General features: G+C 46.0%; 1 protein-coding gene and 1 long non-coding RNA gene across 5 annotated transcripts in view; one reads left to right on the top strand and one right to left on the bottom strand.

The window, feature by feature from the left end:
* The first annotated feature begins 2164 nt into the window (after nt 1–2164).
* On the top strand, nt 2165–4058 carry LOC119962853. The gene is made up of 2 exons (XR_005459980.1): nt 2165–2544; nt 3663–4058. It is a non-coding gene; the product is annotated as an uncharacterized LOC119962853 (long non-coding RNA).
* rnft2 (ring finger protein, transmembrane 2) overlaps nt 3595–18994 on the bottom strand; it is an 86282-nt gene continuing 70882 nt past the window's right edge. For all 4 annotated transcript variants that reach the window (XM_038790999.1, XM_038791008.1, XM_038791018.1 and 1 more), the window contains 4 exons: nt 10945–11094; nt 10192–10257; nt 7117–7218; nt 3595–4635 (listed from right to left, as the gene is read on the bottom strand). In XM_038790999.1, the coding sequence (XP_038646927.1) occupies nt 4501–4635; nt 7117–7218; nt 10192–10257; nt 10945–11094 (453 nt within the window). In that variant the 3' untranslated portion in view covers nt 3595–4500. The remainder of the gene's footprint in view (nt 4636–7116; nt 7219–10191; nt 10258–10944; nt 11095–18994) is intronic.

The following is an 18994-nucleotide window of genomic DNA, read 5'->3' as shown; positions in this document are numbered from 1 at the left end:
ACAAGTAATTTCTTCTTGTCCGCCGTACGCTTTGCAATTCCATGTTTCTATCTTGCAATTCAAGTAAATAGACACGGCGGATAAGACCTTCTAGAACAGATGGGGTTACATAACGACAGTTATAAATTGCTCAATTTACACACGCAAATGTTATAATTTGATTATCAACTTGGAGGATGTTATATGTCTACCCCTAAGACAAGAAGGATGCTAGATGTTCAATGCTCAAGGCCCAGGCTTTCCGAACTCCATGCACTCGGATGTATTTAGTTTTAACTGGCTGGTGCCCTCTGCTTGTATTTGGCGGGATCGGAGGTTTCGAACGAGTTGGTTTCGTTATGGGTAATTCCTGAGTAATGACCTTAAGGTCAGCAACTTGAAACGGATAAAAATCATTCGGGTCGTGGATTTAGATATTGCATGGGCATCCATGGTGGGCATCTATGTGCGCACCAGGCAAAAGCCCCTGGAACCGACGGAAAGCGATTCCCCTCAGTGCCATCAGCTCTTCCAGACACACCAGGGTCAGCCACAGACTACAGTTCTCTCTCCCCTCCTAATAATAATACTTCTATTCTGGCTGCACTGGAAGTTCACACCTAGGGAGCTCTTACACTCGCCATATAAACTATCCTTGGCGGCTGCCAGTGACAGTTTGGCAAAAGTTTACATATATATCAAGAACTGGATCTAAACTTCTTAAAATTATTTTTCATGGGATGTGGGCATGGCTGGCAAGGCCAGCATTTTGTTGCCCATCCCCAATTGCCCTTAGATTGAGTGGCTTGCGGGGCCATTGCCGAGCGAGGTTGAGAGTCAACTGCATTGTTGTGGGCCTGGGCTCACATGTCCTTCCCGGTGAACCGGATGGGTTTGCAGGACAATTGATGGTGGTTTCATGGTCACCCCTATATATTAGCTATATAGTCCAAATTTATTAATTCAATTTAACTTCCAACCATTGCCCTGGTGGGATTTGACGCCATGACCCCAAAGTGACATAACCACTATGTCAACATATCCCACTAGCTGTCCAAACTAATTTGACCGAGGACTTTGTAACCAGAGATAGAGAGATTTTTAAACTAGAATGGGTTGAATTCAGATGGAACATTGGGGAGAAAGGAGGACAATTCTTGGGTTTGGAAACAGGGGGACATAAAATGTGTCAACCTCACGCAGGGTTGTGTGCGAGATGTTGAAGCAAACGTTGCAGAGATTAAACAGTTTGAAATGGAGAAGGGTGGAAGAAAATCCCCAAAACATGGGATGATGGGTTGGTATATCATCCACCATACCTCCCCACTGGAATTGTTTTAATACGGGATTGCAATCCAGACTCTAAAGTGTGAATTGGCAGCCTGCTACCCCAACGCAATTAGCCCTTTGAAACATCTGATCTAAATGCCCCCTTTCAACGCCATGGGGCTTTCATGCCTTAAACCAACTGAAAGGTACCGTCTACACGCCCTGCATGATACCCAGTAGTAAAATCGAGCTGAAATACAGACGGAAACTTTGGTAAATGTCCATTAGCACTATGCAAGTAGAGCACTCCAGTAGTTTGATTTCATGCTTGGTTAATTTTGACAACAGGGTTCTACAGAGAAGGTAACAAATTTGCAGGTATCATTCCTAATGCGTCTCTCGGGGCAACATTAGCCATCTGCCCCTGGCATCTTTTGGAAGATATATTTATTTGCATCCTGTAGCTTAAATGCCATTCCTCTTCAAAGGAAGAGGAAACTTTCATTTGAAAATATAATATGAAGTATACATACGAAGCACCGAATTAACGGACCTACAGAATCTAGGATGGCTACTATGCCTTAGAAAGTGATTTGCTTTCTCTCGAAACCACCCACAACTTTTATTGACCTTGGTGCGTTACAAAACAAATAAATTAGGAGCCTAGGGAAGCAATTTTTAAAAAAATAGGGTAGAAAGGACTCGGCTGCAGAAAGCAAAACAATTGCTTTTCACTGAGGTAACCCCCCCCCCCCCCCCCCCCCATGCAATCTCTGGAAGCCGTGAGAAAACATCTATCTGAATAATTGCACCAGCAACTAAACGGTTAAGAACTACCTTCCAGCACAGCGGAACACAGGGGGGGGGGGGGGGGGGAGAAGAGAGAGATGATGTAAATCCCTCGGAACGCCATGTGACACTTGGAGGCAGCTTTAATTAATAATAGAGCTCCAAACGACAGAGACACTGACTTTTGAGGTTTTCAGTGCCTGCAGTTGGTTCGCAATGTGTCAGCAAGCAGACGAGGTGGAGAGGACGGTGTGTGTTCGCGCCTCGGGCCGGCCAGGGGAACGCTGTACCGAAGTGCAGGAGGTCGCCAGGAGGTTAAGAACAATAGGGGACCATATGCAAGAAAGGGCAGAGAGGAAAGCCGCCGACAGGAACAGAATCCACACAAACGTCAGCAACAGGCACTTTTATACCATTTGCACACTGGTCCATGTCACAGCGCTCCTCATACTCATCCGAAAAAAGCACCTGTAGGAAGTTTGACACCTGGGATCTGTACTTCAACAGGTAAGAGGAGCCTCCGGCTTCTTAATCGTTGAAGCACTGAGATTAAGTATAGAGTCGAATTTAAATTTTCTCGGATGAAAAAGGCATTGGCAGTTGCAATTTGAAGTGCTGACCCTGTTCTTCTCATACTAATGTTGACAATTGTATTTCCTTCTTGGAAAAATGTGTTTTAAACCAGAAATGTGCAGGTACTATTGCGTTTTTAGTGTAAATATCTGTGATGGGGAACTTGCAGCCAGTTTCGATACTGTAGCTGGCGTTTGATCATTTTGACCATCGGCAGATATGGACAAGGTAGTTGGAAAAGAAACATATTTTAAGAGAGTCTACCTAACTAACTTGTGGGTAACCTGAGTCGCGCAGACTGCGGAAAGTCCCCGACTCCATTGAGAGCTGATCTCAGCTGGTCAGTCACAAGGATGATACAATTGGCCTGACCATCTCTGAGCTGATGGTGAAAATCAGCCAGCGTTCCTTTTGATGCACAGCCAGTCACCCCAGCTGCAACCTGTGTGTGCGCGCTTTCTGAGGACACAGACGTACTGACTTGTGTTCTCTTCCACCAGTGAATAGCCCTGCCAACTCCCACTCTCTGGGGCCACTTGAGCGACGGTGTGCCAATGCCTGTGGTGTACCATTGCATGGGCCACTTCCTCAGGAGAGGAACACCAGAATGTGGCGGCGGGGGGGGGGGGGGGGGGGGGGGGGTTGGGGAGAGAGAATATCTTCATTAAATTTAAGGTATGGTTTTCGGAGTCATGAGCTATTTGCCCATATTTTTGCACGCACTATTCAAGCCATCTTGTAGCATTTATTCCAGCATTTATAGGGTGCAGTGACACCCTCACTGGATAATTCACAGGCAAGTCCCTTTACTTTGGAAAGGGCTACAAAGTTACCAGCGTCAAATCAAATGCAATCAGTTTAAATCATAAATATGTCTTGAAAAGTAGAATTCGTGTCTCTTCCGAGAGAAGCGGTGCACGAGACCACGAAGGAAAAGAATGTTTTCAATCGCGGTTACAAATAACTTGGGTTTCATTGAGAGAGTAAGATTATTTTATTTTATTTCAGTCAACAACAAAAGACTAGAATGAATGTATCTTTCTACTTTCCAGGTGGCAGCTGCAGGATCTGCCATTCCGCCGACCCTATACAGGTCAGAACGTCGCTCGGGAGTGAAACTCAGCCCCAAACTTGGGCTGAACCAAACCACCAGAATGCGAAGGAGTTGGAGTGGAAAATTGCGTTGGTTACATTTTGCAAGACAGCGGAACAATTTTTTAAAAATGCATGCTTTTAAATTTGGAATGTAACATCTGTTACCGCAATTTTATACCAGTTGATGTGGCTGCATGTAATTGCAAATGTATGAGTTTAAAAAAAAAATCTTAGCGCCTTAATGTAAATACATTTATGCCTGATGTTGGTTACTTTTTTCAAAAAAATCTGCCGTTTCACAGAATTGTTGAAAATCAACTTGTAAATTATAAATAAATGTTTCTGAACCAGAAGATCTTGCGCAGCGTTATTTAAAATAACATCAGATTTGCAACGAGCACAGACACTTCATGATGACCATCTCCAAAAACAATACTAAAAAATGATGACCACCTCCAGTCCTCAGAAACAGAGTGGCGAAGTAACTATTTAATTGTACATCCGCCTGCCAAACGTTGCTGTTGCCTATAAAACACGAGGATTCAATCCCTTTGCTTCTGTTAAAAAGATGAGTGCGGAATACATTTACTTAACGTTAGCCAATACCTCGCGCTGACTGACTTTGAAATGTTTATACATTGTTATGATTCCCGTCGCACGTGGAGATTTATCCACTTTCTCCGAACTGAGTAAATAACACGGAGCACGATCCCAGCTGTTGCACAGCTGCATTGGTTGCAGTATCCCCGAGGAGCGAGGGACCCCGTGCCACAGCCGCTCCATCTCACTCGGCCATCAATACACCTGGAAGTGTGCGGAGGTGCACCCGTCCTTCCAGTACCGCAAGCTTTCCACCACAGCGGTTCGGCACATTGGACAGCTCCTCTCCCGGTCGAACCACAGGCGGGCGCACTCGTCGCAGAAGACGTGCTGGGTGGAAGGGGGTGGGGTGGGAAAAGAGGACAAGGGCAATGAACACAAGAGTCACGCACTTAAAATCATATGAGATCCGCGCGTGTGAAGATGCTCCGTCGCATCAGTTTTAAGTAAAGGTGAAGTCACACCGACAATATGTCCAAGCTGTTGATGTCTGCGCTCACAGCAGAGAGCGTGCAGTTAGCAATACAGATTCTCATTAGGGGGGGGGGGGGGGGGGGAGTTTGGTGGGTTACAGATGATTTGCTTTTATTTCACATTCTAAATCCTTTACCTTTTGATTAGAACTCCCAATGCACCTTCACGCAATACATTTAAAGTCTAAGACTCAACTGCATGTTTAATTATGCTGCCTTCAACTCGGATAAAAATCGGTATAACGCTGCACAGTGCCCTCTTCCTGCGATGTGTTCATAAAGGTATGAATAATGCAGTATGGTATTCGCTTACTCACAACTGGGGTTCTGCCGAGCGCATCACCCAAATGCATTGAAGAAAGTCTCTTACCATGCCAACGGCATTGTTAAAAGAAGAAATACCATTTTACTTGTTGTTTTAACAATGCCATTGGAACTGCCACCGGCTCCTTCACAGCATTTCCTCCGGGTGCTCCAGTTTCCTCCCACAGCCCAAAGATGTGCAGGGTAGGTGGATTGGCCATGTTAAATTGCCATTGGTGTCCAGAAGGTTAGGTGGGGTTACTGGGATAGGGTGGAGGCGAGGGCTTAAGGGGGATGCTCATTTCAAGGGCAGGCACAGACTCGATGGGCTGAATGACCTCCTTCTGCACTGTAGGGATTCTAGGATTTTACAATTCTCTTTCGCTCTTTATAACAACAGGATTTGTATGGCGTCTTTCAGGCAGTCATAGGTCCCAATGCCCTTTCCAGGAGAGTTGTGGAGCACCATTTGCCGCGGAGTCACAGAAGGAGAGATGAAGTCAGATGACCAAAACCTCGGTCCATCAATCGCAGGAGGAGACCAATCGGCCCATCGTGTCTGCACCGAGAAAAATAAGGTCGATTTTTGTGGAAGGTTTTAAAGGAGGAAAATGTGAAGGGAGTTCCAGAGCTTCGCACCTAGGCGGCTGCTTGCCAATGGTGGGGGTTAAAATTGCGGATGCTGAACAGACCAGAGTTGGTAGAGTACAAAGATTGGGGGGGGGGGGGGGGGGGGGTGCTGTTTTGCTTTGGAATATATTATAGTGAGGGGGGAGCAATGTGACAAAAGGATCTGAAAACAAGGGTGAGAATTTTAAAATCGAGTTATTGCTTAATCAGGAATCCTGCTCTCTGGACCGCATTCTTATTAAGCTGCTGACCACAGAAATGTTCAACCCCTATCTTAGCTGATGCTATTTAGACTTTCTCCTCGGGTAGTCTGCCCTCACCACCCGTCCTTAACACAAAAAAACTACCCTTGATCCCTCTTGTCCTTGCGAGTTCCTGTTCCTTATCAAAACTCACTTTCCCCTCCACAGTCCTACAAGTCGTCCCCTCCCAGATCCGCCCACACCTTTCCCAAAGCTTCATTGCAATCTCGCCGATCAGATTTTGCCACTGTCACAACTGAAGTGGCGTCCTACTCGACAGCGACCCTCCTCATCCCTCTTCACCTGTCTGCAGCTTTTGACACGGTTGACCACAACATTTTGCTCCAGCGAACCCTTCTCCCCCTGCCTCCGACTGGGTAGGACTCCACTCACCCGATGCAATTCTCATCTACCCGGGGAATCGCCTGCAATGACTCCCCCACACCGTTACCCCAAGAGTCCTTCAAGGGTCTTATTCTTTGTCCCTTCTATTCCTCATTGACAATAAACAGGAGCAAAGCTGATTCTAACTATAATCAATAAAGGCACTTCAGTTACTGATTTTTTTGTTAAACCCGGAAACGTTGGAAACCCTGGGACTCGGCGACATCTGGGCGATTTCAGGTCCAGGGTATTTATTAGCAGACACGGAGCTGAACCGTCAACTTTCTTTTCTCTCCACAGATGCTGCATGACCCGCTGAGTGTTTCCAATTTGTTTTTATTGCAGCGAGACCTGCTTCGAGCTGCATTGCAGCAATGATCATGTAATCCCGTCCTCGACATATCATTTCCAGTTATAATTGGTTAAGTGCATTGCTTCATCCATTTTTTTGTCATGTCTCACGCTTCCTAATGCAGTGCCCCAATGATAAATGTTATTTTTCAGATTTTTTTTAAAAAACAGGGCTGTTATCTGGCAGTAGACAAACCAACCAGCCACCAACCCCTTAATTTGTAACAATCAGATTGATCGCGTATATTGCATCTGTTGATCGGGTAATTAAAACCATGAAATGTTGCTCAGGGAAACTCGGTTAGTGCTGACAACGCCAGACTTAAGAGGTCATCAAGGGAAGGATCCATTTGAATACTCATTTCGGTAACAGCTATAATAATCCATTATTGCCCCCCCCCCCCCCCCCTCCCACTCTTTCCCCCTACCTGGCAAATCAACATCACAGGTTCTCGAAATTCTGCCTGGCAAATGGGACAGATATCGCCGGCTTCGCTGCACTGCTGGCTGGTAGCTCGCATGCCGCAGCTCTGCCAAAAGAGAAGCACAGCTTTCATATTGCTGTTTTCCAACAAAACAAAATGTAGATTATGCCAATACTAAGGCTTTAATTTATGATGGCCCCCGACTCTGGGTCTCCCATTGCTTCCACACAGTCGGTGCTTTAGCAATCTTTGGAAAACGGCAGAGTTGGGGCCGCTGATGATAGACCGCGCAAGAACCCAAAGAGAAATGACATCTGAAAATCAATAGGAAAGTTTCGTGAAACAGAAGTGCGGCTGACATAATGCTAATTGTGCTGATATAACACCAAGAGGACCCTTCCATAGTTCTGAAGTCAGAGCCTGTGTAACCTAATTACACAGACTCCGCAGCCAACCCCGTAACATCAACGCTCCTCTTGAATTGATTACATCAGTAGCTGTAAAATTAACACAGCTTTTAGTCTCAGACATCAATTATGTTGTGAAGTTCCACTATTTCCTTTGTGCAGGGGTAGTTATTTTGACTTGGCGCAGATTATGCTTCTGCCCCCACTTAAAATTTATTTTCTTCCTCTTCATTACACCTAGCACCACACCGCACACTCGTATCATCTTTATGAAAACAGAATGTTGACCTGTTCCCAGGCTTTTTGCCAATTCCATTCATCATCTTCCCCCGTTGTTCTAAGAGAGGAGTGATTGTTTTACACGAGTGGCTTGCTCGGCCATTTCGGAATGCAACACCAGTCAACCATACAGTGAAAGACTGGGATCTGGTGTGTGGGCAGGAGAAGGGATTCTGTCCGTTCACGGCCCCAGTTGGGGGGTCTGGAAGCGATTATAGTGCCTGTCCTACAAATGATTAGTTTTAGTGAATTCAATTTCATATTGAGATTTGGGCTCCAGACCGCGTGAGTTACTATTCCAATCTTCACTTTGCCCGCGATCGAGAGCAACAGAATAGGTCTCATTTTACGGTCTCGGCTCAAATCAAATTCTCGTGGTTTCGGGGAAAGCACCCATCACGTTCAGGACTTTGCCCCTCGCAGACACATTTTAAATGGTCCGAGTTATGGGCTGGAGTTGCTTCGCACTTAAAGAAGCACTTGTGAGTTTATAAGCACCAAGGAGGTCAAAGGAACCCATGGACACTTTTAAGGACAGGTAATACTTCTAAATAGAGCCTTTGTGGTGTCAAACCACAGCAGCGTAAAACTCTGAGAGGTCTCACTCACAGCGTAGAAATCAGGCTGGGATCCAACTCTGGAGTGGTCCTGGCATGTTTGCATGGCGAGAAGCTAAACTTCCTCCCGCTTTCGAATCTCTTTATGCATCATTTGCTGAAGGTAATATGTCAAGCTGGATATAATCGTACTAACATTAAAAAGGTCTCGTTACCTTGTTCAGGCAGATGCACTGTTCGCCACCTTTTGAGCATGGCTTAATAGTGGCCTCACAGCTGGAGCCACTACTGGGATAGTATTAGGGTTGGAATTCTCAGCCAGATTCCAGCTCCATCTTTGCATAGGAATATAACTTAGGAATCTAGCTACAGCAAAGAAGACCATGCGGCCCGTCGAGTCCGTTCTGCACTCTACTGCCATTTCCCTACAGGCCTGTAATTATTCTTCCTTAGGGTGCTTATCAGCTTTCCTTCTGAAAGCTACAACTGAAGCTACCAAGCGCTCATGTGGTGCATTCCAGAACCCAATCACTTGCAGCATAAAAAAAAGAATGTCCTAATGTCACTTCTGGCTCTTTTGCCAGTCTCTATCTACTCCATGTAGACTTCTCTTGATTTTGAACATGTACCAAATCTCCTCTTAACCTCTTCTCTAAAAAGAACGATCCTAACTTCATGTAACCTCATCCCTGGAACCATTCCCATAATTTTTTTCTCCACTCTCTTTAAAGCCTTCACACCATTCTTGAAGTGAAGTGTCCAGAATTAGACACAACACTTCAATTCAAGCAGAACCAGTATTTTATAAAGTTCATTCTAACTCTTTATATCCTTGCTTTTGTACTCTATGCCTGAAAACAGTTATAACGCCAAGGATTCCATATTCTTTCTAAAGTAATTTTGCAACTGCCCTGCCATCTCCCTGCTCCTGCGCCACTTGTAGAATTGCACCCTTAATTTAAATTGCCTCTCCTTGTTCTTCCTTCTAAAATGTATCATTTTGCACTTCTCTGAATTAAATTTTATCTGCCTCATGTCCACCCAGTGAACCATCTGGTCTATGTCCTCTAGAAACCTATCACTATCCTCTACACAATACTTCCAACTTTTGCATGATCTGCAAATTTTAAAATAGTGTCCACTGCCCGTAAGTTTAAGCCATAATGTACATAAAGATAAGCAATGGTTCTAGTGTTGATTCCTGGGGAACCTCATTGTATAACCTCCTCTAGTCTGAAAAAACTTCACTACTTTGTAGCAAGACCAATTTCTGTAAATATTCCTTAGCTGAGGGTTCCTAACACTTAAGTGTGAGAGATACATTGTTGTAAATACTTTCTAACAGTTAGTACATTAAATCATAAATTAATGAGAGAATCAAAACTTTTGACAGTTTCCCCGACAGAATGAGAATGCTTGTGTGAAGTGTGTTCCCAACTGTGCAACTTTGAGTTGATGCACACTGATCACCGTTCAACTACAGAACTCAGATGTTTCTGTGGCGCAACAGGAAATGTGAAATAATTTTAAAGAAAAATGTGTGAAAATACTATAAATCTAGTTCAAAGTTCATAAAATAGGTTAAAAAAAATATATATTTTTATTTCACTTAAGATTTTTTTCTTTATCTTTAGGCTCTGCTGTGTCTTTTAAAGAAATTGGGACTAATCACTTGCGACCATGTATCTGCCAGTGCTCTCAATTTGACCTCCAGGGCCATAGCAACAGCAACAGGTGAAGTGCCCTTGAATGCTCCCTTCTTCCCAGTCAGGAAGTTCTTTTGCCTAAATATAGGTGATGGTGAAGAATGTTTCTGTAGGTCAATCACAATTTACCTGCGATTTACACAAGATCTTCAAGGCCTTTCGCAAACCACCTATTCGACCACAGACATCCAAGAACTGCAGCATTTTACAAAGAGAGAATATACTAATGATCAAGAGAAAGAAAATCAGTTAAATTGCCAAAGATAAGCAGCACACAATAAAATGATAAGTTACCTTGTGCCACAGGGGTTTGGGGCATTTCATTGGTTTTGTTATTTGTTGTTAAATTATAGATTTGATTATAATAAAGCTTATTGTCACAAGTAGGCTTCAATTAAGTTACTGTGAAAAGCCCCTAGTCGCCACATTCCGGCGCCTGTTCAGAAGGCGGATATGGGAATTGAACCCGCGCTGCTGGTCTTGTTCTGCATTACAAGACAGCTGTTTAGCCCACTGTGCTAAATCAGCCCCTTAAAAGGAGAAACTCATGGTCTTACTACAAATTTCAAACCACAGGAGTGTTCTCCGAAAATGCAGCGAGGTAATAAAGTTTCAAATTGCACCTAATAGTTGTGATCTGTATTTACTTAGTGAAGGTATTAGTTGTCCCAAAAGGGTTATTCCTGCAGAACTATTACTGTGTTTAAAAGCTGGGGAATTCTCAATAGCTTGCATGTAACAAAAGTATTTTCATTTCATGTACCACATTTGTTTATAGAATGATTACAAATTTAAAAAATAAACTCTTTGTAAATCACAAGAACAAAAAATGAGGAAATTTTTCTGTCAAAAGGAATCTTCTGTTCACTTCTGATTATTCACCTTGCAGAGACTGTACAGAACAATCAGGGTGCCTTCCAACAAGTAACTATTGGTGGAGTCTCCTCCCATAATGCATTTGTACCACAGCTGGATCGGGGTCAAAGATCTCATTAATTGGCTCGCCTCCTCTATTAGAAGGTAAAGTGTTCCCTGCAAAAAAAGTTCAAGAAGATTTAATTCAACTGTGAATAATATAAATTTTATGCTTCTTTTCAAACTAAGCCTATACTTCTATTCCAGTGTCATCATTTACAGCAATGACACTTTGTTCAAAAATGCTCTGAAAATTTAGTTCCATCCATAGATTTAAAATCAAAGGCAGGAATGAAACAGAGTATGGTATGGATAAAGTAGACGTGGAGTAGATTCTTCCTCTTGTGGGGTATTCTAGAATGAGAGGTCATAGTCTCGGGATAGGGGATAGCAAATTTAAAAGTTTTCTTTTAATAAACATTTTACTGTGGTATTTTTTTGGCATTGTAACAGCAGCAATATAAACAATATACATGAAAATATAAACATAGTGCAAATACCAACTCCCTCCCCAACAGGTCCCACCATTAATTAACCCCCTAATCTACGCTAACCTACCACCCCCCCCCCCCCCCCCCCCCGGCCACTGCTGACGATTAATTCTCCGCGAAGAAGTCGATGAATGAAAATCGCTTATTGTCACGAGTAGGCTTCAATGAAGTTACTGTGAAAAGCCCCTAGTCGCCACATTCCGGCGCCTATCCGGGGAGGCTGGTACGGGAATCGAACCGTGCTGCTGGCCTGCTTGAAAAGCCAGCGATTTAGCTGAGTGAGCTAAACCAGCCCCTTGTTGAATGGTTGCCAACTCCGGGCGAACGCTAACAGTGACCCTCTCAAGGCGAACTGAATTTTCTTCAGACAGAGAAAGGTAGCCATGTCCGATAGCCAGGTCTCTGACTTCGGGGGCTTTGAGTCCCTCCATGCCAACCCCCCCCCCCCCCCCCCCCAAGCCACTTCCTAATCATTGCTATGTTAGCCGTCCAGTAATAATTGCTAAAGTTCGGCAGCGCCAGCCCTCCCTGTCCCCGACTCCGCTCCAACATTGCCCTCTTCACTTGCGGGGACTTGCCCCCCCATACGAAGCCCGCAATAACTTTATTGACCCGCTTAAAAAAGGACCACGGAATGAAAATGGGGAGACATTGAAATACGAACAAGAATCTCGGTCGGACCGTCATTTTCACCATTTGGACTCTCCCAGCTAGAGACAACGGGAGGGCATCCCATCTCCTGAAATCATCTTTCATCTGATCCACCAACCGGGCCAAGTTCAATTTATGTAGCCGGTCCCAATCCTGCGCCACTTGGATACCTGAAACTGACCCCGACGAATCTAAACGGCAGTTCCCCCAGTCGCCTCTCCTGGTTCCTCGTCTGAACCTCAAACATCTCGCTCTTCCCCATATTCACCTTATACCCTGAAAACCGGCCGAATTCCCTTGAAATTCCCATGATTTCTTCCATCCCCTCAATTTGATCTGAAACATACAGAAGCAGGTCGTCCGCATACAGTGAGCCTCTGTGCTCCAACCACCCCTCCTGGACCAGCCCCTTGAGGCCCTCAGAGTAATTGCCAGTGGCTCTATAGCCAGCGCAAACAGCAGTGGGGAGAGGGGGATCCCTGTCTCGTCCCCCGGTGCAGTCTAAAATAGTCCAAAGTCGTCCTGTTCGCCCGTACACTTGCCACAGGAGCCTGGTACAGCAACCTGACCCAGTCAATAAAGCCCCTCCCAAATCCAAACCGCCCCAGAACCTCCCATAAATAATCCCACTCAACCCGGTCAAAAGCTTTTTCCGCATCCATCGCGGCCATTACCTCGACCTCCCTACATTCCGGGGACATCATGATCACGTTTAACAGCCTTCTTACATTGGCCACCAACTGCCTGCCCTTAACGAACCCCGTCTGATCCTCCACAATGACGTTCGGTACACAATCCTCAATCCTGGAGGATAAAATTCTGGCCAACAGTTTAGCGTCCACGTTCAACAGGGAAATCAGCCTGGAAGGCCCACATAGCTCTGGGTTCTTGTCCCGTTTCAGGATAAGCAAAATTGTGGCTTGTGACATCGTCTGGGGCAGAACCCCTCTTTCCCTTGCCTCATTAAACACCTTTATCGGCACCGGTCCCAATATCCCGGAGAACCTTTTGTAGAACTCCACTGGGTACCTGTCCGGTCCCGGGGCCTTACCCGACTGCATGGCCTTCAAGCCCTCCACTATCTCTTCCAACCCGATCGGGGCCCCCAGTCCTTCTACCAGCTCCCCGTCCACCTTCGGGAATGTCAGCCCCTCCAGGAAGTGCCTCATCCCCTCCGGCCCCGCAGGTGGTTCTGACCTGTACAGCCTGCTGTAGAAATCCCCGAACGCCTTACTTACCCCTGCCGAGTCCCCAACTAAGTTCCCATCCCTGTCAATAACTTTCCCTATTTCTCTAGCTGCCTCCCTCTTTCTGAGCTGCTGTGCAAGCACCCTGCTGGCCTTCTCACCATGCTCGTAGATCATCCCCCTTGCCTTTCTGAGCTGTTCCACTGCCCTCCCTGTGGTTAAAAAGCCGAACTCCGCCTGCAGCCTCCACCGTTCCCTTTTAAAGCCCTATCTCTGGAATCTCCGCGTACCTCCTGTCGACGTGTAGAATCTCTTTTACCAGTCGGTCCGTCTCTGCCCTGTTCGTCCTGTCCCTGTGAGCACGGATCGAGATCAGCTCTCCTCTCACCACTGCCTTCAGCGCTTCCCAGACCATCACAGCTGAGACCTCCCCCGTATCATTTACCTGTAGGTAATTTTGTATGCATTTCCTCAGCCTCTCGCACACCGCTTCGTCCGCCAATAGCCCTACATCCAACCTCCATTGCGGGCGCTTATTGCTATCTTTACTAACCTGCAAGGATCAAGGATAACCCTGAAGCTTTCTATAGATATGTCAGGAATAAAAGAATGACTAGGGTAAGAGTAGGGCCAGTCAAGGACAGTGGTGGGAAGTTGTGTGTGGAGTCCGAGGAGATAGGAGAGGTGCTAAATGAGTATTGTTCGTCAGTATTCACAAAGGAAAAAGACAATGTTGTTGAGGAGAATACTGAGATACAGGCTACTAAACTAGAAGGGCTTGAGGTACATAAGGAGGAGGTGTTAGCGATTCTGGAAAGTGTTAAAATAGATAAATCCCCTGGGCCGGATGGGATTTATCCTAGGATTCTCTGGGAAGCTAGGGAGGAGATTGCTGAGCCTTTGGCTTTGATCTTTAAGTCATCATTGTCTTCAGGAATAGTGCCAGAAGATTGGAGGATAGCAAATGTTGTCCCCTTGTTTAAGAAGGGGAGTAGAGACAACCCCGGTAACTTTAGATTAGTGAGCCTTACTTCAGTAAAGCGTTTGATAAGGTTCCCCACGGTAGTCTATTGCAGAAAATACGGAGGCATGGGATTCAGGGTGATTGAGCAGTTTGGATCAGAAATTGGCTAGCTGGAAGAAGACAAAGGGTGGTGGTTGATGGGAAATGTTCAGACTGGTGTCCAGTTACTAGTGGTGTACCACAAGGATCTGTTTTGGGGCCACTGCTGTTTGTTATTTTTATAAATGACCTGGAGGAGGGCGTAGAAGGATGGCTGAGTAAATTTGCAGATGACACTAAAGTCGATGGAGTTGTGGACAGTGCAGAAGGATGTTACAAGTTACAGAGGGACATAGATAAGCTGCAGAGCTGGGCTGACAGGTGGCAAATGGAGTTTAATGCAGAAAAGTGTGAGGTTATTCATTTTGGAAGGAATAACAGGAAGACAGAGTATTGGGCTCATGGTAAGATTCTTGGTAGTGTGGATGAGCAGAGAGATCTCGGTGTCCATGTACATAGATCCCTGAAAGTTGCCACCCAGGTTGAGAGGGTTGTTAAGAAGGCCTACGGTGTGTTAGCTTTTATTGGTAGAGGAATTGAGTTTCGGAGCCATGAGGTCTAGTTGCAGCTGTACATAACTCTGGTGCGGCCGCATTTGGAGTATTGCGTGCAGATCTGGTCGCCGCATTATAGGAAGGATGTGGAAGCATTGGAAAGGGTGCAGAGATTTACCAGGGTGTTGCCTGGTATGGAGGGAAGATCTTATGAGGAAAGGCTGAGGGACTTGAGGCTGTTTTCATTAGAGAGAAGAAGGTTAAGAGGTGACTTAATTGAGGCATGCAAGATGATCAGAGGATTATATAGAGTGGACAGTGAGAGCCTTTTTCCTCGGGTGGTGATGTCTAGCACGAGGGGACATAGCTTTGAATTGAGGGGAGATAGATATAGACAGATGTCAGAGGTAGGTTCTTTACTCAGAGAGTAGTAAGGGTGTGGAATGCCCTGCCTGCAACAGTAGTGGACTCGCCAACACTAAACGTATTCAAATGGTCATTGGATAGGCATATGGACGATAAGGCAATAGTGTAGATGGGCTTTAGAGTGGTTTCACAGGTCGGCGCAACATCGAGGGCCGAAGGCCCTGTACTGCGCTGTAATGTTCTATGTTGGTCAACCCAGTGTGGAGCATGGTCCAAGACCGTGACCAGCATCATTATTTTGAGTCGCCCGAAGACACGCTGGACTTCGCAAAAAGAAAAGGACTGGTGGGGGGGGGGGGGGGGGGGGGGGGGGGGGGCTGAGAACTCTCGAACTTTGATGCAATTTGTTGGCTTATATTGGAATGCCCTGCTGAAAATAAAGAAATCGGTCCAGTACACTTTATGCACGTGTGAGTAGAAGGAGAACTCCTTCCCTCGACTGCCTAAATCTCCATGGATCCACCCCCCATCTGCTCCATGAATCCTTTCAGTTCCTTTGCCATTGCTGGCACCCTGCCCGTTTTCGAGCATGACCGATCCAGGCCGGGGTCAATAACTGTATTAAAGTCCCCTCCATGATCAGCTTGTGTGAGTCCAGATCCGGTATCTTCCCCGACATCCTCTTTATAAATTCCACGTCATCCCAATTTGGCGCATATATATTAACCAGCACTACCTTCAGCCCCTCCAGCTTACCACTAACCATAATATATCGGCCCCCCCACATCTGAAGCTATTCTACCCACCTCAAATATCACTTGCTTATTAATCAAGATTGCAACCACTCTAGTCTTTGTATCCAGCCCCGAGTGGAACACCTGACTGACCCAGCCTTTCCTCAATCTAACCTGGTCCACTATTCTAAGGTGCGTCTCCTGCAGCACTACCACTTCCGCCTACAGTCCCCTCAGGTGCACAAACACACGTGCCCTCTTAACCGGCCCATTTAACCCTCGAACATTCCAGGTGATCAGCCTAGTTGGGGGGGCAAAGTGCCCCCCCCCCCGCCGATCAGCCATCCCCTTTCTTGGGCCTGCCTCCAGCCCATGCGCCGCACCTCCTCCGGCCCACCCCCCTGGCAGACCCCGCCACCGACCTCGGACCTCATCTCTGTCCCTCAACTGAAGTCCTTCCCTCATCAGCAGAACTACTACACCCTCCCGCTCGCAACACCACTCTGAAACCTAACCCATACAATAATCTAAATATATACACACCCCCACTGCAGTTCCGTGAGCTAGCTCACCCAGCTAGCTTGGTGACCCCCGCCACGGCGCCAAAAAGTCTCCCACCTATTGTTCCCTCACTCCCCGCTCCCCTGCTCATGCAAACAAATTCCCTCATCTAACGATCCCCACTCAATCACCCAGCTGAAAAAAAAACACCAAAACCCAAACAAGTACGTCTCCATCCCATAATTGCCAACATCCACCAAAAAGCAAACCCGGAAACGAAAAAACTTTTCCCCCTCCCTTCTTAAACAGAACTCAAAAACAGAAGAGAAAAACTAAAAAAGACCCAATATAAGCCAACAAATTGCATCAAAGTTCGAGAGGTTCTCAGCCCCCCCCCCCCCCCCCCCCCCCCCACCAGTCCTTTTCTTTTTGCGAAGTCCAGCGTGTCTTCGGGCGACTCAAAATAATGATGCTGGTCCTCATATGTGACCCAGAGACAAGCCGGATACAGCAGTCCAAACTTCACCAGTTTCTTGAAGAAGATTGACTTAACTTGGTTGAAGCCTGCCCTTTTCCTGGCCACCTCCACACTCAGGTCCTGGTACACCCGCAGGACACTATTCTCCCATTTACAGCTCCTCGTTCGCTTGGCCCACTGAAGAATCCATTCCTTGTCCAGGAACCTGTGGAATCTCACCACCATTGCCCTCGGAGGGTCCCTCGCTCGCGGCTCCCTCGCAAGCGCTCTGTACGCCATGTCCACCTTCAAGGGTCAGGAGAATGTCTCCTCCCCCAGCAGCTTTTCAAACATCCCCGCTATCAGCATCAGCTCCCTCAGACCCCTCCGGGAGCCCGACAATTCTTAAGTTCTGCCGACGGGACCTATTCTCTAGGTCCTCCATCTTCTTCAGAAGCCTTTTCTGCTGGTCCCGCAGCACCCGACCTCCAGCTCCACCGCTGTTTGAAGCGCCTCCTGCTCAGCCAGTGCCTTCTCAACCTTCTGGATCGCCCGATCCTGGGTGTCCAAACTGTGCTCCAGCCGATCAATCAACTCTTTAATTGGGTCCAGATAGTCCCGTTTCTGCTTGGCAAAGCCGTCCTGGATGACCTGCATCAACTGCTCCGTTGATCGCTGGGCTGACACACCAGCGGTCCAGTCCTCGGCCATGCTGTCTCCTGCTGCAGCTTAGCACAGCTCTTGCCTATCTTTCTATTTCTGCCTTTTTGTGCACTTCTGGTTTTTTTCTCCATACACCGATACGTAGAAACTGTGCCCAATTGCCTCAGCCTTCAAATTTACCGTTTAAAACCGGAAAAAAGTTGGGGGGAACGGTCCAAAAGTCTGACCAGAGCGGGAGGCACCAAATGTGCGACTTACTCCTTCATAGCCGCCACCGGAAGTCCCAATTTAAAACAGAGTTGAAGAGAAACTACTTCTCCCAAAAGGTTGTGAATCTGTGGCATTTGCTACCCCAGCGTGCAATGGATGCTGGGTCAGTGAGTAAATTTAAGGAGATGTTAGACAGATTTTAAATTGGTAATGGATTGAAGGGTTATGAAGAACACAGGACAGTGGAGTTGAGGCCAGGATGAGATCAGCCATGATCAAATGGCGGAGCAGACAAATGGGCCAAATGGCCTAATTCTGCTCCTACACCTTATTTCTATATAATAATAGGTAAATCTCTTTCACTCCTGATTTTTACTCTGTAATTGAAAATTAATGAGAAGTACGAGTGACATTCCTTAAAACAAGCCAGACAAAAGTAGCAATAGCTTTTAAGTAACATTTTCACAATTGCATTTCCAGTTTTATAAATTTATCTGAATAAAGCAAAATGTCACAGGAACAGTCCACCTATATGAACAAACGTCGTCAGTGGCTGTCTTCTCGTAAATGGGAGACGAGTTTGAAATCAGACCAGACTACTGGACTGAAAAACATCTATCTCCATTAAGTGACTGTATGTGGCAATGCAAACTATGAACATTTATTTAATTTTAGTAACTCTCCTGATTTTTTTCAAGTTGTAGTTGACTAAAGTAGTTTTCATCCAATTTTAGCACAAAGCACTCCCAGGTCCAGCACAGATGGCTTGATGCAGGATAAAAATTCCTCTTTGTACTGCCCCAACAATATACCTTCATCCAACATCAGAAGTATGCCCCCTACTGCATCAATATGACAATTTGTATTTCAAGGATCAGTCATCCTTCTCTTCTGTGCTTTTCCCATTTCGTGCCAATTCATGGAGAATTGTTCAATGCTCAATGTTCAAAGCTCTGAAATGATAACTACGGGGAATTGAATTGAGTGCCCAAACTCACTTCAATTAGAACTCTTACAGTGAGGAGAGATAGATGTTTTTCAGTCCAGTAGTCTGGTCTGATTTCAAACTCGTCTCCCATTTATGAGAAGACAGCCACTGACGACATTTGTTCATATAGGTGGACTGTTCCTGTGACATTTTGCTTTATTCAGATAAGTTTATAAAACTGGAAATAAAGCATAAACCTTTACTTTAAAAAA

Source organism: Scyliorhinus canicula, chromosome 1, assembly GCF_902713615.1.
Source record: "Scyliorhinus canicula chromosome 1, sScyCan1.1, whole genome shotgun sequence".
NCBI classification, from domain to species: Eukaryota; Metazoa; Chordata; class Chondrichthyes; order Carcharhiniformes; family Scyliorhinidae; genus Scyliorhinus; species Scyliorhinus canicula.
This window is presented reverse-complemented; position numbering and strand designations above follow the sequence as displayed.